Raw genomic sequence first — 18,551 nt, 5'->3', positions numbered from 1 at the left:
TGTTGTAACAGATGTGAGGTGTTTGTCCGGAAATGCCACCTCCCAGCTCTGATGTCCAATCACCTCCTGCTTTCAGGAGGTGTGCGGCGCATCTCTGTGGCTCTCTGCGACCTCTGCAAACCATCTCTGAGGCCTTATAAATTAGGCATAAGTCCTTCCGTCACCTTCAGACTAGCTGTTGAAGCAGCTTCTGTAACTGAATAGAAACTCTTACTGACCATTTCTTTCATCGCTCTTTCTTTCTGAAAAAGTGAAACATGTTCCTGGAATTTATTATCCATACTCAAACATAAACAAATATCTGTTACAGCACTTGATATTAGAAGTTTAAAACTTTGATCTTAACAAAGTTACACATCAATTAATTAATTTATCAATTAATCTCTGCTGTCTAAAACGTCTACGCAGTTTGCTCCTAACTGTCCTGCTGCAATCATAGACTGTAAGTGGACGTGGTCACCGTGAGGTCACGCTGCGTTTTTGAAGCCTCAAGTTCGGCATTTTGGCCGTCACCATCTTGTTTTTTTGCAGGGTTTACCGAACTCTGAACAAGACGTGTTTAAGTGACCAAAATGTTACAATTAACTTTCATGAACTGAAAACACACTGTGAAAGGGTTAAAGTTCTAAGACGAAATTGCATACAACTCCCAGACCAGACAACGCTGCGGTAGCAACCTGTCAATCACAAGCTAGCCACGCCCTAAAGCATAACCTGCTTTATGGTCTATTTGACTCTAAATGTGATTATAATTTACTAAATAAACATCATGCTGTATTGAAGAAGACTTGAAACTGGCGATTGAGACCATAAACTCATGTTTACAATGTTTACGGAGGTAATAAATCAAGTGAGAAGGGTAGTAGGGTCATTTTCTCATAGACTGCAGCAGCAGTTTGCTTATTAGCTGTCATGTCTAAACATACGAAGAACGTCATCAACACTAAAATCCACACTGGCCAAGAAATATGACACCTAATGCAACTGTATGGTTCTTTTATGCATTTTTAATAATTTTTTGAATACAATAATTTGATGGCGCATTTAGGGCTACACAGACTGTTTTTGGGGAATTTATTGATGTAATAAAACGATAGAATAACGGCTGGTATCCTTTAAGCAGTATTTGCTGGCGTCAGTGAGCTGTTTATTCAACTTGTTGAGGAAACCACAACATCATAGACCATTTAGTTTGACTTTCACGGTCACAATAGAAAAAGGATGCGGGCGTGGCGCTGCCCGAGAGGAGAACGCACGGGGTTAGGAGAATACTGTGATTAGTTATTGTAGGCTCACTATAGTACAGGCTGGGGGTTAGGCTATAAGGGATACTTTTGTGTGCCTCCTCTTCCACTTCCTGCAGTAAAGTTTGATAAGAGATGCCACTTACATCTGTATCGGTGTCCTCCATCAGCGGAGCCTTTTCTTCAGAAACGTAAAAGAGCTGAAAGGAATTTTGTTATGATTTTGGGGAATTTTAACTATTAAAACTTGAGACCACAGGCGTCAAAGAGAAGCCATGAACTCTGAAGTGAACTCTGCAGTGACAGAAAGGCCTGTCTGTCTGCTCAGCATCCTGTCTGACCACCAGATAACAAGTCAGTCAGACTTCAAATGTCTACACTGACAAACTCTGAGCGTATAATTTTTATTAAAGCGTGAATCTATATGTTCTATATTTGTATTAGTCAATAAATCCCATGAAAAGACCCAAACCAACAGTGAATGTATCTACTAACAAGTATTGTGTATACAAAGCAAGCACCAAATGTGAATTACTCCGCCGCTGAAAATAATCCCCAACAAATGCACTACTTCCTCCTTTTTGAGAAACGTCTCATAAAAACTACAGTGACCTTTTTTTAAGAAAAATTTGTGAATCCTTTTTAAAAGTTTATATTTGTGACTTGATTTGTGAATGCATTTATTTCTTCAAGATCGGTTTTATTGTACATTAATAATCGAATAATGTTGACTAATGCTAATGTAATAAAAGAAACTATTACTGCATCATCTTCTTTGAAATAATCAAATCACAGATTTGCTGCGCTTAGCTGTGACCAGAAGCTCAAAGAAGTCACACTGTTGGTCGGTAAATCTCACTGCATGTGTCAACATGTCATACTGTACAGCCTATTTGTAAAACATAAAGCATAAAAACAGGTTTGCCATTAATTGTAATCCTGAGAGAGATGCATGCAGATGTAGGCTTGTTTTTGAAAGAAACCCACTAATTTACTCAAAGTTTTTGAATTGATCATTTACAGGAACTTAAAACTCCAAGTCGTAACGACCAACAAGTCTCATCTCGTCTTTCCCTCTCGTTCCTCATCACTTCATCTCGACAGTTAGCATTACAGGTTTCACTTAAGTCAGCCTGAGGTTCACACACAGAGCCACTCAAAACTCTGGTCAGGTGAAAGCCCACAGGTGTAGGTTCAACAATCACTGCTGCTCAAATGACGCCCTAGATAATGTACATGTACGGTCTTGCAGGAATAGCTGATGGACAACAGATTAAGTCAATGACCTCTGACCTCTCAGTTCTTTGTTTATCAGTGCGGTGATTGATGTGTCCTCTGGACACAATAAAACAAGGAATGTCTTGTAAGAAAGCATGTTGGAAACAGAGCAGAAGCAATAATGCTAGAAATCAAACAGGGATGGTGCCATAGAGGTCCAATGGGAAGCAGACAGCAGTGTAAACAAGATAAATCTGAACCAAATACAGAAAGATAAAAATGTTGTAATGTCAGTAAGTTTGTCTCCAAATTTATGAAACCACGGTGACCCATACGCTCACTTTTTTTTCTCTATGCAGTCCTTTTTTACCGTTGAATACCAGAGAGATGCTGGGACTCACTGTCATACCAAAGTTTCCTCAGCAGTAGAAACTCGTGCAGACACCTGATGTCTTGCATGAGTCTCGTGCTGGTAAAAATGCAAAACGTCTTTGTCACTATGACATTCATGTCAGATTGTAGATAATACTGAACAATTCCTCAAATACTTTCAATTGCACCGTAAGTGTTGCAATACTGTCATCCCTGTATACCTCGTGTTAGTGGTTAGTCAGTTCCACCATGCTAAAATATTCATAAAGAAAATGTTTTCAATTTCTCTACTCTTTGGATTTTGCAAAACGTGGAGCTTTTGTTTTGTAAAAGCTGGTAAGAAATGATTCAGATGTAATGTCTGATTTGTTCTTTTGCTTTATTTTGTTCAGAAAGTATACAAAATGTAAAGTGAAGGTGAAGTATAGGATGTTGGAGCGGATGGATGAGTGGACTAAACAGCCGATTTATGTGTGTGCACAAATGAGTAATTCAAGTCAAACTGTTTCTTTTTAAACACATTTTATATGAAGATAACACGGTGTTGCACACAACAGGCAGAGTTAAACCAAAGCTGAAATATATCCACATATCTCTGTCCAAAATCAAAACAAAACGGTATTAAATTCAAGCCGCTCAGTTAGATTAAAGTGTCCATGTATCAACAACTTTCACTGTTTATTTTCCACCGGATTAAGCCGCTAACTGACAGTATTACTGAAACAACGTTCAATATCCTAGTTGGGGAACATGGACAGATGTTGTGACTGTGATATTATTACAATATAATGGAGTGAATTCAATATTTGTAGGTGCTAGCCTGCTGCTAACACTCCAGCTGCTCCTTCCTGACTGACCAGAATAACAACCTGTTCTTCAGTTTTTACTTGATTTGATTTTGATAACATTTGCCAATTCATTAGCAATTTTTTGCAGCTCTGTGAGTCTGTGCTTGAGCAACGCTAGCATGCTAATATGCTCACAATGCCAAGGCTAACATGCTGATGTTTGGCTGGTAATGTTAACAATGTTCACCATCTTAATTTAGTGCGTTAGTGTGCTATCATTTGGTTACTGGCACGAAACACAAAGTACAGCTGAGGCTGATGGGTACTTGAAGTGTGACCCGATGATAGCGCTAGAGCAAAAGTCAGGGATAGCTAAAGCTATTAGGATTTAACCTTAGAGGGACATGCATGTGTGAATCAAATTTCATAGTAAATAGTTAAGTTAATAACAACACAAATTTCAATCTCATGGTGGTGCTAGAGGAAAAGTCAGGGGATCACCAAAGTCAGTAGGATTCATCCTCTGGAAACCATGAACATCTGAACAAAATGTCATGGCAATCCATACAAAAGTTGTTGAGATATTTCAGGTGGGATCACCTTATAAAATATGACACATTGCTATGGATTCAATATTTAGCTCCACCTCCAGCAGCCACAACATTAAAGTGCTTCCTCAGAAAAGATAATACGATTAGTGTGAAGATACTGGCATCATATGAAACAAAAAAAAACAAGGAATCTATTGGTACCATGCCATGCTACCATGTCAGGAAGGAAGCTAAATAACACTCCAAAGTTGGGCTAAATTTTAGTGAGGAAAAGCATTGCCATTTTCAAAGGGGTCCCTTGACCTCTGGCCTCAAGATATGTGAATGAAAATGGGTTCTATGGGTACCCACAAGTCTCCCCTTTACAGATATGCCCACTTATTGTGGTAACAATGGTTAAATTTAGCATCAAATCTGTGTAACAAATGGTATAATCCCAAAAATTGCTGCAACAATTTATGAGACATAACAGTGGAAATGATATACTTTGATCATAATGTTCTAAATCCTTATACACTTTTATAATTCATTTTAATTCATTCATTCATTCATGTTTATTTCTGATTTATGACTAGAACAACTTGACACACTGATGCTGAGCAGCATCTCAAATTCATCTTCAGGTTCCCAGTTTTCAGATGATGTACACCACTTCTATGTGACATCTACTGTTAACCTGCCATCTCTCGCTAAAAACCCCCTGTACCCCCCTAAAAAAGACAAAAACGGGTCTATTGTGGGTCTCAAAGGGTTAAAATAAAGTACAGCTGGTGTGTCTCTGTCCTACTGACGAGGTCACCAGATCAACTAGAATTACCACCTCACGGTTGTATGCCTCCGCCAACCAATCAAATTGCAGTTTACATCCATGTCTGTCCAAAATATCATCACTTCATCATTTTATCCTGTTAGACTTTTGATTGACACTGTCATAATTAGCATATGAATTCTTGAGTTATGGCCAAAAATGTGTTTTGTGAGGTCACAGTGACCTTGACCTTTGACCACCAAAATCAACCCGCCAAATTTGAGAAAATTCCCTCTAGGCGTTCCTGAGATATCACGTTCACGAGAATGTCACATACGGACGGACAGTTGGTACGGAGGCATAACAACACTCTCATAGGGATACAGTATATTACAGTACTTATTTTTTTAATGAGAACTAGTTGGTTGCGACTCATCAGGGACTCTAGAAGTCCAAGTGTGCGTGCCACAGATTTGGAAGTGGATGCTTCTTGTCACTCCATCAGTGCAGCAGGCTGACTCCTGGGCCCCACTGATAACACTATCTCCCCATCAGAGGCGGGAGGGCATCAGTAGTAACACCATGGAGACTACAAGAGGCCTGGCACCAGATGAGACGAGATAAACGCAAGACCAAACCTGCCTTTTACGTAACACAGAGATAACATACAATAGGCAGGTGGACAGGTATTTTACACTTAACTTGCTAATGCACAGTAGAGCTATTATACTGTAGTGTGGGTGCTTTTTGAAGGGGCTCATAAGCTTAGAGAATGTGTTCAATGCAAAAACATCTTTCTTAGCAAGTTATTTCATCCATAGGTTCATCATATATTTTCTAAAAGTAAGTGAAGAAATATCTGAAAATGGGGTTATTTCATTTCACACATTGTAACGACTTTCTTTTCACGTTATAATATTTTTCATCTTATTAGGACATACAGTATTTTCTTGTTATTACTGGCTGCCCAATGATTCTGAAACTTATTTCATTAAAATTAAAACTTTTCTCATTATAGTTTTGAAACTGAGCAAGTTTTTTTTGTCATGGTGGTAGCATTACTCTGCCGTACAAACCTGGTTCAGAACTTCAGCACATTTATCTGTCTTACACGGTTTCATTATGTTGACACAATTATTAAAACTAAATATGAAAAAGATTCAAATAACTGATACAGTATTCCTCTAATAAGGTTTATGGGATGAATGGCATTTTTCTGCTGAGAGATATCTGCATGTTTATGAACAGAAATTACCATTTTTTTCACCCAGAATTATGAAAAAAGTATCCTTGTTGTTCGAGGAGGAGTTGTAGATACTGTACATTGAGGTTTTGTGCCGTTCAGTGCAGAGTAAACCACCCAGAGGAGCTCCAGGCTGAACAGAGTAAGACAGGAATTTAAACTTATCTCTTCCTTGTCTCTGCTCTCAGATCTATATCTACCTGTGCGTCTATCACACGGGTCATCAGCATGTTACAAAACTAACTCAACTGGTAAGTGATTGGTTGAGGAGCCTCAGGCTCATCAGTAAATCTCTCCACATTAACGACAACAGGTCAAATGTTCGCTCTCCTGATTTTGTCTAGTGTGTCTGTGTACTGCTGTTTTGTTAAAATACTTAAATAATTTAATTTGCGTTAATAATTATGCATTTTTTCCAAAACTGTGTAAGCATTTGGACTGAAAACCAAAGTTAAACACTGTTAAAGTGCTGCTGGCTATGAGCAGTTATCTTCAAATGAAGCATTGATGAAATACCTGACAGAGAGGAGTATCTGAGCAGCCAATCAGTGAAGAGCCCGCGTGTCTGCTGGGAGACTCGAGAGAGTCATATGTCACATATCACACAACCATCCACAAAAAATGTATGAATGATTTAGAGAGTCACCTGACACATGTCAGGTAACTCTAAGTCTAATAAATACACAAAAAGTGCTACGTTATCGTGAGGCACAGGATCCATAAGGAAGTGGTGGAGGTTTACATTTATTTATTTGGCAGACATACAAATGAGGTACACAAGCCAAGCCACAGAAGCTCAAGGAGGGGTTAGGCATGTCAAGGTCCATATACCCAGTGTTCATAGCATGACAGGACTTCTGAATGCAGCTGGTGAAAGACTCACAAAGGAGAGAATAGTGAAGTAACGAACGAGTTCTCCTGAAATGCTGCTTTTATTTTCTTCTAGGAATACGAAGAACTGCACCCTACTGAACTCTCGCTGACAATTTTCATTGCAATCACACAACATAATCTCATACTGTACATGTATCTGCTCCTCTGTTGTAGAAAAATGAAACCACACTGAGGAAAGGAATGCAAAACATTGTTTGCTGTATAACAAAAGGTCAAAGGTGAATCCAGCTCCATTTAGACTCCCTATCATGTATGAGCTGTGCAAAGATAACATAAAGGTACCCGCATTTACCTGCATGAATAGCAGGGGGATACAGGTAACCCTCGGTCAGACAGGGGAGCCTCCCGGAGCTGTCGGGAACATTTAGCTTCTTAAACTGTGAAGAGGGCCAATCTGTCATTGTACTCAAAAGCTGTCACTCTCAGCGAGGGCATCAGGAAAAGAGGCATCTGTAAGAATGTTAAAAATGTGTGTCTTCACAGGTGAAAGGGGGAACATTTCAGAGTTGTAGAAATGTTGTCAGAAAGTACATATTTTTTACCCATGAAGCTGCGTTCATGACCCCGCCACTTGTCTCGCCTTTCCGTCAACAGAGTCACGCACCGGTGCACCACGCAAGCTGATACAGCATCAGGGCTGCAGGCAGGCCCGACCGGCTTCCATATCAGCCTCGCTCATCTACTGTACGAACATTTAGTCAGTCAGCACATCACTTAATGACAAATGTCTCTCTTGGCAGCATAGATCTGCTGAAACAACGGGTGAGTTGTGCTTTCAAGACATTTTTGGTTTCTGTTCTCAGAATGAATTAAGAAACCTAAACAGGACGAACAAGAATAATTGGAATCAACAAAAGTGATTGCCAATACCGCTCTCTGTTTCAGTAGTGCAAGCTCAAACCAAGAACAAGCCCATCAATCAAATGGAAATGAAGTGTCAGAGAGAGCTGCAGGGCCGAGAGAGTTCACCTGCAGCGTGAAATATGACGTTACTGAGAGGCGTCAACAGCTGCAGAGGAGAGAGGCAAGCAGGAGGACAGAGAGAGAATCAGTCAAACAGACAGAGAGAGACAAGAAGCTCAGAAATCACTGACCCTCATTTCTTTAAAAGGAAAACATAATCTATCGAGGCTTTCAAATCCATCCCATCATTCACATTAGGACTCAAACTAACTTGAGTTACATCATAAACATTTTGCTTAAAGCAACAACATGTTTTTCTTCCTGCCAGAAAAGACGATGGCATCATGATACAGCATTTTAACTCTGGTGTTTTGTCCTTGGTCTTGGTTTTTTGCTGTTGCCATCTTGTTTTTTTGCAACCAGAAGTGACACGAGAGGGTGGAGCTAAGTACAACCGAACGCTGAATAAGACATTTTTAGGCGACCAAAAATGTTCTAATTAACTTTGATAAACTGAAAACACACTGTAAAAGGGTTAAAGTTGTAATACGAAAACACAGGCAACTCCCAGACCGGACAATGTGATACCACAGTTGTGTTAAACCGGACACAGTTCGAACTATGAGCCTTTTGAAGACACTTGTTAGTACTGCAGTAAACAGTCTATATACAGCAGAGGGCAATGTTTGTGCTGCCCATTCACCACAATGTGTGGTGCTGATGATAGAGAGAGAAGAGATATGGAAAAAGAATGAAGCAAAAGGGAGAAGATGGAGAGGTGCATGTTGATAGGAATATGGAATATATGGAATACTTGGCAATAGGGGAGGGACTTACAACTTTAAATGGTTGTATTTTGTATTATTTTAAATTACGTGTTTTTTTACCACTGTATGGTGACGGGACTCACTAAACTTGGTCTCTCCCACCCCTACCTTAACCTCATTGGACCTCACGCCCCACCTTAACCGCCCATTGAACACGGTGCATACATGACAATAGTGAGTCCCTTAATGTTACCTTGACAAATGCATTGTTGCCGGGAAAATGTAGATGTAGCTCAGCTGACTCATCAACAGTATGGAAAAGTGCTCCGCTCCCACATGGGTTTGTGCCCCCCCCCCCCCTCCCCCCCACCCGGGGTCACCCAAAGGTACAGATGGGTTAGAAGTTGTTGAAATATACAGTAGTATGATGCTCTAGACCAACAAATTGACTTGCTGGTACATAACACCCTCAACACACTGTAACTTACAGTAAGGAAACACCTGAAAACGGACAAAACGTAGATGTGTGATTCAGTGTTGGAAAATGAGCTGTCAATGTTTACTTTAGTTTTAAAAAAATGATTTTATGACTTGCACCTAAAGTAAGCCTAATTACTGGCATGTTCATCCCTTTTTTTAGTGTCCCTTGGAAAAGTCTTTTGTGTTATCACTCAGGTGTCCTTTATTATTTATACCTTGCTAGGTTTCAGATTTGTGTTGTCAAATTGGTGAATGTATTTCTTGCAGGTATGTTTTTTTCTAAATGCGACACATGTGATGTCAAGGTAATAAAGAACTGTTTTTCATTTGCTAGTATTTCTCTATGTCTTTTCTTAACTTGCAGTGCATTTACACTCCTAACAGTGCAAACATAATTGCATATGGATAGATGGATGGATAGATGGTGCTGCAGAGACAGTTGGCCGTTTTTCACCTAGAGGTGTTTGGGTGAATACTAATTGGAGGACAAGAAAGAGTCCCATTGACGACGGAGCACAATGGAGAAGCAACACAAGCAAAAACAGAAGAATCCCATTATTTTATCTTTTTTCCACATTGGATAGTGTTTGTGTGACCGCCGCCTACTGTCACTGCGTGGAGACCGTGACTGTCACAATGCGGCCCTTGTGCCCGGGGGGGCCACGGCGGCAAAGGAAACTAGAGTCGACACAGCTTCCTCTCCCACTGCCCCCAGAGCTCTGTGGGCAATAACAAAGATGGCTGAATGCACACTATAGTCTTCTTTGGCAATAGCCTTCTGGGAAAGGTTAGAAAACACAAGAAGGCTTGTTGTCCACAGGGCTCAGTGATGGCTCATTGCTGTACGCACTGTATGCTACAATATGCTGTTTGACAGCAGGAGCTAATATAGTAGCCAGCATGTGAATTTCACATTTTTATTACTGACATATTGGCAACAAAACAGACAGGATATTAATGCCACATTAGCTCTCAATAAATGATTTTATCAAATAATTTCTCTTTTAAATTTTTAAAATGAGAGTCTTTTGCAAATGAATAACCCTTCGTTGACCCTTGAGAACAAGTTGATGTATTGAACTGGTGCAAAATACACAATAACAGTGTGTTTTCAGTTCAGGAAAGTTAATTGTAACATTCTGGTCGCCTAAAAATGTGTTACTCAGCACTTGGTTATACTTCGCTCCACCCTCTTGTGCCACTTCTAGTTGCAAAAAACCAAGATGTCGACGGCCAAAATGCTGAACTCAAGGCTTCAGAACGGTAGTCCATAAACCATGATGGTGATGGGTGACGTCATGGTGACTACGTCCACTTCTTATATACAGTCTATGACTAGGATAGACAAAAACATGACCATAGTTTGATGTGTTTTGAACTGTTTCTTAGAGGTTAACAGTAACATTTCAGCCATCTATATTAATGGACCTGAGACCCATCAGTTTCTGGTGTGTTTTTTTTTTTAAGTCATTTGCTAAGAGATTTCTTTCTTTGACTGTCCCAATTAACCACATCCATGTGTGTGATGTGTTTCAAATTGATAATGCAATGCCCAGTGGGAAGATCAAAAGAGACAGTAGTGTGCAACCTGCTTTAGACTTGCTGGCTAATGGCAAGTAATGAATGAAATAAAGCTTTGGGTCTGAGGTTGGGTTTGCGTCTCAAACTCCGGGTACCAGTTGGATTCAGTCAGACCAGGTCTTAAAGATGAAGCTTTCTCTCTCTCTGTGAAATCACTGAATGTTGTGTGGCCAAAAGTCTAACAAGATAAAAATGTGCCAACCATTGCAGTTGCTTATTTTCTACATCACTGACTTTACGAATAACTAGAAAGGCACTCAGAAAGCATAGACCTCAGCCAAGGTCGTTTCCATAAGTGAAATATAATTGGTGTATCTGCTCCAGGATTCGGATCCACTCCAAAATGTAATGGGTTCTTCCTTGGCCCATGCTACACACTCCCACCAAGTTTCCTGAAAATTGGTCAATTAGTATCTCTGTAATCCTGCTGACAAACAAACAAACAAAACAAATCAAAAACATAACCTCCTTGGCGGAGGTAAAGATTGGTTTAATACTCACGGGGAGAACTACTGAGTCAACACAACTGCCCATTTCACATCAGATGTGGAAACAAAAGTGTGAACTTACTCAACCTTTAAATCCTTTCAGTACTCTTTTCATTTTGTTTCACTTTGAGCTACGGAGAGCAGAAATCAGAGACCAGTAGAGACAAAGACAGCATGTCAGACCTCCATATGGTCATCAGCATCTGGAGCAGAGAGGACAACAATCCTGTTTACACACTGTTAACAACAGGCTGGACCATATGACCAGAGTGAGGAGAGAGGGGGGGTGAGAGTGAGAGAGAGATGAACTGGGTATGACAGCGGATCATTCAGGGCTTGGACAGAAGAGCCAACAGGGATGAGGAGCAGCTTCTACCTCCCAAAGTTATGAATTATCCAGGAATTCAGACACTTTAAAAACATCGTCGGCATGTGGGACAACGCAGGAGGATGAGCGCACATCTGCATCTTCACAACTTCTCAGGTTTGAACTACAGTATTTTTCTTCCTTTACCTTTGCTGATTTCAGACTAAGGGTAAAATACAGTTTGTAAATATCATATTAACATGAAATTTGCCATCCTAGTGCATAAAACCTTGGATTATTTGTCAAATTTACCATCATTTCTCAGATCATATGTGAGAACAAAGACAAAGTGTGATTGGTTTTGTGCACCAAATAAGATTGAATCTTAGTAAGAACTCTGTTTTCTTATGAACTGCAGGAGCTGGAAGAGCGACTCCCTTCATAATGAACTGTGCTGTGATTCTTCTATTAACATTCACCTGGTCTTCAGCTATATATACCCCCAACAGAGCAGGTACAGTAATGTGAATGTTAATGTGAATGTGATCAATGAGGTTTTCCTTGTCAGCAGCTAATGAATGAATGAAGGGAAATTAAGTGCTTGTCTGATCATCTAACTGCACCCGAAACCCATTCCTCCCACCTTTCAACATCAAAGTTGTGTTTGACAATTTGTTTCTTTCTGAAACTGACTAAACAAAAAGTGTATTATTATGTGGAGAGTTGCTGATGAGGGAATGAGATGCAGGTGAGGAGGTGAGCAGGGAAGGCCTGGCAGAGCTGATTAGGGAAGTGGCAACAGGTGTGTGGATGGGGAAAGGAGGGAAAGTCGAGAGCATCTTGTGGACGGATGGAAATCGTCAATGTTTATGGTGATTTGGAGAACTATGTGTCTGGAGAGGAGGGACAGAGAGACAAAGTGTGGCATGAAGGCCTTCAAAGAGAGACTGTCTGAAAGTGTGCACAGAGAGACTACAAAGACATGCCTTGGAGAAGGTTCAGGGAGGTATTTGGCATCCAAGCAGTGTTTAAATGTTGTTGGCCTGTTTAGACTTTTCTTCTACCGATGCTTACAAGGCAGCAGAGTGTTGCTACACTGCTCTACTGTATACTCTGTATGTCAACCCTAACTGCGCTGGTACGAGACGGAGTGGTATGGTTTCAACTCCACATTTGTCACATGTGTAACAGTTCAGAAAATAAACCAACTTGAACCCAAAAGCTTGAGTCACAGGCAGAATGACACTGACCAGTGGGATGCACACTAGACAATCTGGCAAAGGCAGAGTGGAGATGGGCCACTTTATATACCGAGAGACTAATCAGGCAAATGGGAAGCAGGTGAGTGAGTGGGCGGAGATGGTCGGGTGAGGGGAAAGGCGGGAAACACTGCAGGGCAGGTGGGAGTGGCTGGATCTGTAATGACAGGAGAGTTAGTAGGTAAATACAGAGCAGGTAAGTGAATGAATAATTAGGATCTAGCTCAAGTTGTGACATGTTCTTAAATGTTGTGTACCAAGCTCTAAATTTGTACATATATGTATGTATGGATACATACATTAGTTTTATATATATATTCTTTTAGATTTGTGATGACGTTGCATTGCCTCGCATCAACGGCACCATGTTCAGAAAAAACAGTATCTAAATAACTAACTACATGATGTAACAATTGGTGCCTTCAAATGAAACTCGTGAGCTCGTGTTTACAACGTGGGGAGTCTTGTACACGATATGCTTGGCGTTCAAGTGGTTAAGTTGTGAGAACACATCTGCTAAGCAACGGCAATATTAACGTTACTGTCAGCATCTGGAAGCCACAGAGGTTAACAATTTAGCAAGCTAGCAAGTGGGTATGATAATGCAGTAAATGCAAAGGTATAATGACAGAGGACAAAGATGAGGCCGTTGGGAATATCAATATTTTCCTCAGACATATTATAAAATTACAAAGGAAAAACAATATACGACTAAAACTACAATATTATGCGCTGAAAAATTAACTTCCATGACCTCTGCCATTTCTGACAACGTCAACAAACACGTCACAACTTGTGAACTCTGAGAATTACGAAACTTTCTTGTGAATACCACAAGAGGAGGGCGTTCATATGGACTCTTCTCATGAACACAGTAAACCATTTGAAGGCACCAATTGACACTGGGTGGCATAGAGTGCTGCAGGGATGACATATTTGTGTAAGCCAACCCAGAAGTTCGCATTGCCCTGGTTCCCTTGAAAAAAAGGGAAAATGGGATTTTTCCATTGGATTTTGGATTATTGCAGAAAACAAGCTCTGTGGCAAACAGACGTATATGGTATTTACATGTTCAGACTTCGCAAATGAACACCACTTTTATGATTTTTGATGGATAAATGCAATCGCCAGAGGGAAAAAACTAATGTTCACAAGTGGGTTATTTACCAACTAATTTTATGGCGTAGAACAAAATGTGAAAATCTTTGACTTCGAGACGAGGGAACAGGAAGTGCAAAAATGCTAACTCATTTCCGGGTTTTAGGATTAATTCCTGCAGCACTCTATTGACACCTCCTGGATCCTGTTTCACCCGCAGCAACCAAGAAGCTGAAGTACCTCCTCGACCCGCCTGTGTACGCTGAGGTCGTTGCTCAAAGGGGAGGAAACGCCACCTTGCCATGTATCCTAAGAACCAGACCCAGCCATTACAAAGTGAAATGGACCAAGCTGGAGCCGGAACACGTAGGGCAGGAGAACATTATCATGATATCAAATGCACATGCCTTCAAGCTATATGGCCATCTCGGACCGCGGGCTTCCCTCCGGAAGGCTCACACCATGGACGCCTCCCTGCAGCTCAGCAGTCTTGAGCTGGAAGATGGCGGCACGTATCGCTGCGAGCTTGTCAACGGCATCGAGGATGAGAGTGTGGCCATTACGTTGAGGATTGAAGGTAATTGAAGCAATAAGAAGCCTAGTGTCTACTCTACTTAAACAGAAGGAATGCGCCAGGTCTTACTGGTATAAATGAAGTAAAATATGTGTTTGAAACATCTACATAAGGGCATGGATGTTATCAAAGATGATTGTTTATGGTTGTGAATCATGTCTTTGATGAAAGACAGGATACAGTACAAGTGTATAAACATAAACACTGACAAACAGCTTCTATCTCCAGGTGTGGTCTTCCCGTATCAGAGTAAAAGGGGCCGCTACAATTTCACTTTCCATGAGGCTAAGGAGGCTTGTGCTGAACAAGATGGAACATTAGCCTCATACATCCAGCTGTACAGAGGTACCACACGCTGTGCGACCAATAATATGTTGTCTGCAGGTTTATCAGCTCTCTTAAATCTGCATGTCTCCTCCTGCAGCATGGACGGAGGGTCTAGACTGGTGTAATGCCGGTTGGCTCGATGACGGGACCGTTCATTACCCCATTATTCATCCTCGACCTGTCTGTGGAGGAGAGCCGCTCCCTGGCATTCGCAGTTATGGACCAAAAGATAAGAATCACGATCGGTTCGACGCTTTTTGCTTCACCTCCCAGGCGTCTGGTAAGCTTGGAGTGGCTCGGATCAACGTTTAGTCTAATTTCATGACAGAAAGCTGGAAGTTTTACTATGTTCCAGGCAGAGTGAGGATCTAAAAACAATAATAATAATAATAATAATAATAATAATAATAATAATGAATACAATCAATAAAAATACATCCATTCGTTTTATTCTGCTTATTTCTAAAAAACAATAAATGGTTTTGTTTCATTTTGTGTTTGTGTTTCAACATAGTGATACAGAATGTCAACTCTGTAGCAACAAATTGACCTTTTGTAGCTACAGTGTGAGAGTGGGACTGATCGTAGGTTGACAGAACAATAAAATCTGTTGGTGAGACATGATGTGTCAGACGGGTGGGTGCGAGGCGGCATGGAAAGGACCCAAGTACAGACAGTCCAGACAGACAGGAAGAGTTCAGGGATTTATTGGTAGAATGAGGATACATAAGCAAACAGGCAGGTTCAGATAAAGGTGCAGGAACAGATACAGGTTCAGATGACTGGAAAGCAAGGCACAAACACTGACTACGTTTACATGCACACTAATATTCCACTATTGGTACGGGTCATGTAAACAACATATTCCGTTTGAATGTTACAAATTAGGCCTTATTCCTAATGGAGCATTTTCCAATTAAAACATGTAGGATATGCCAATATTATTCGGGTTTTAGGAGCATTCTTTGGACATGTATACAGCACATTCAGAATATGCGTCTCAATTGGAGTTTTTACTGTATATTTGCGACACAGCCTCTTGCCTGTTTACTGCCAGCTCTGTGTATTGTACACAAATCAACTAGCCGTCAGTTTGCAGAGATGCATGCCCAAAAGAAAAGCCCACATTTCTGGTCGGAAGGAGAAACACACCTACTTTTACAAAGACTTGGATATCAACAGATTTTTTGGATATGTACAAATATCGTAACGTCGACCTTTTTCAAGAAGGAATGAAAGAGGGAGGCTGCAATAAATACATTACATGATAGTCAGAGTATTTACTGCATGTAAATAGGAATATTAGTGGAATATACATTTTCATTAGTCGTGTAAACAGCTTAGTAGGAAGATTGTCTTTTTCAGAAAAAGGGGAAAAAACTGAATATTTTGTGCATGTAAATGTGTTCACTGACTATCTGACAACTGACTGGGAAAAGGGGGGCTGATTAAGGGAATAGGAAGCAGGTGAGCAGGTGAGCAGGTGAGCGGAGAAGGTCAGGTGCTGGGAATGGCAAGGCTGATGAGGGGAAAGTAGAAACAGGTGAGCAGTTGAATGAGAGTCAGGTAACTGGGACTGGTGGCAAGGTCTGAGGGCATCTGGTGGACAGGTGGAGAATGGCAATGAAAGGGGCCTGAGGAAGTGGCTGAAAGGAGGGACAGAGAAGCAGAATGAACAGAAAGAATAACACAACTGAGGCCGACATTGCGATATGATGGAAAAAGTTCATTAGTGGGAAAATACTTCCACTGCAGTCAGAGTTAAAAATGAAGGACCCATTTTAAACAAAACTACGTTAGCATTTAAATGATAAGAAGCCACTGGATTGAAGTTCTGGATGTGTTTCCATAAATCTTCCCTTCCTCTCACAGGCTCTGTCTCCTACATATCGGGGTCTTTCTCCTTCAAGCAGGCAGAACACGCATGTCAACGCCAGGGAGCTGAGCTGGCGTTGGTCGGCCAGCTTTACTCAGCCTGGCGTTTCCAAAACTACGACCAGTGTGACGGCGGATGGCTGAAAGACGGCAGCGTACGGTTTCCCATCAGCAACCCCAGGGAGCACTGTGGGGGCATCCCTGAAGCAGGGGTGCGCTCATTTGGATTCCAAAACAAGATGATGCATCTGTACGGCGCCTATTGCTATAGGTAGCCTAAAATAAAGAACTATACACTTCTTACATGCGTGTTTCAACAGAGCTGTGAGTCTAAGCAATAGAACCAGAGGCTCAGAAATCACTGCACAGCATATATATACAGCTTGATCCACCAACTCAAGTGAGCAAGAAATGCCACATCTGAAGCAACAGACAATTACTGAAAGTAGAATAGTTTAGTCTAATTTCTAAAACAAAAGGCCCTTTTTACATCTAACTTGGTGGATGCAGAGCTAATTTAGAGAACAGATAGAACGTCTTTGGATTTTCTTTTAAAAGTGTACCCACATTTGTGGGTATTTGTCTTCAGTTTGAGATAAAGACAGAACAAATCTATGTTAAACTGATATATAAAGAGACATTTTATTTTTTCCTGGGTACGGTTTGTCAACGAGCTACTGGCAAAATGCTGGTAAAATTTGGTCGTCAAAATGAATAATCATTTAAAGGGGACATATCATGCTCATTTTCAGGTTCATACTTGTACTTTGGGTTTCTACTAGAACATATTTACATGCTTTAATGTTAAAAAAAAAACATTATTTTTCTCATACTGTCTGTCTGAATAGACCTGTATTCACCCTCTGTCTGAAACGCTCCATTTTAACGCCTGTCTCTCTAAGACCCCTCACCGAAAAAGCCCAGTCTGCTCTGATTGGCTTGTGAGAAAAATATGGTGCACCTTTGCAAAGGTAGTTCTCAAGCTGTGAGCGATATATTCTCATGAGGCTGCATGTGACATAGGAAGGGGAGACAAATCTGAATGGCTTGTTGAATCACATGTTTTCTGATTTATGTTGCCCACAAAAAACTAATTAGGTTGTCTTATTTCACTGTTTGTGGATTAGTAGGCACTCCAGATACCCAAATGTATGAGCACAAGCACTGAAAATGGGAGTTTTTCATAATATGTCCCTTTTAAGAAATAATTGGCTGGTAAAACAGTAAACCATCATTTATTTTGGAAACCACAAACCACTTTGACTAATGGAAGAATTGCCAGAATGAAAGTATAAAACATGTTACACATACACAATCATCAATCTTGCTCTAAACCTGGAATAATGCGTTGACATTTCTGCACAGAGTAACTCATCAGTGAAGGTAAAGTTAAATATGTTTGGTTAATTCTGGGTCGATCACTGCACCTGCCAGCGTGTCCAATTAACTTGAGACCGAGCTGCTTCCTGCGAGCTCATTCAAAGACGCTAAAACTCTGAACTGTAAATAACGCTGCTGGTTATGTTAAAAGATGAACTGGTTTATCTGTAAATTAATTACATGTAATTTAATGTATTCAAATAAAGATATGTCCACATGTCAGTGTATTCATTTGGCATTAAGTTATTTGAGCAATATTTGCACTAATTTCTTCAAAGTTTGTTTGGGGGACAATGACTCACATCCAGTAGATAATTAGGAGAGATTTGGTAACAGAATTCAATTAGAAACTGAATCAGAGGTGATAAAAAATATAAACCCGACAACCGCACCTGGAACACAAATGATAATAAATGCAAAATCCTGCGTAGGCTGCAGCTCTGCAATTCTTATT

At 40.6% G+C, this 18,551-nt stretch overlaps 1 protein-coding gene across 2 annotated transcripts; it reads left to right on the top strand.

Moving 5' to 3' along the window:
- Positions 1-11,519: 11,519 nt before the first annotated feature.
- Positions 11,520-17,755, top strand: hapln2 (hyaluronan and proteoglycan link protein 2). Of its 2 annotated transcripts, XM_037785388.1 has the most exons (6): positions 11,520-11,761; positions 12,003-12,098; positions 14,162-14,518; positions 14,744-14,860; positions 14,940-15,122; positions 16,715-17,755. In XM_037785388.1, exons 1-6 carry the CDS (start codon positions 11,728-11,730, stop codon positions 16,990-16,992), a joined length of 1,065 nt encoding a protein of 354 aa, XP_037641316.1. In that variant the 5' UTR covers positions 11,520-11,727; the 3' UTR covers positions 16,993-17,755. The 2 variants fall into 2 exon arrangements, with proteins under 2 accessions (XP_037641316.1, XP_037641318.1); XM_037785390.1 differs by lacking the exons at positions 11,520-11,761; positions 12,003-12,098 and adding an exon at positions 12,424-12,456.
- The last annotated feature ends 796 nt before the right edge of the window (positions 17,756-18,551 follow it).

The sequence above is a fragment of the Sebastes umbrosus genome, chromosome 11, assembly GCF_015220745.1.
Source record: "Sebastes umbrosus isolate fSebUmb1 chromosome 11, fSebUmb1.pri, whole genome shotgun sequence".
Taxonomy (NCBI): domain Eukaryota; kingdom Metazoa; phylum Chordata; class Actinopteri; order Perciformes; family Sebastidae; genus Sebastes; species Sebastes umbrosus.
This window is presented reverse-complemented; position numbering and strand designations above follow the sequence as displayed.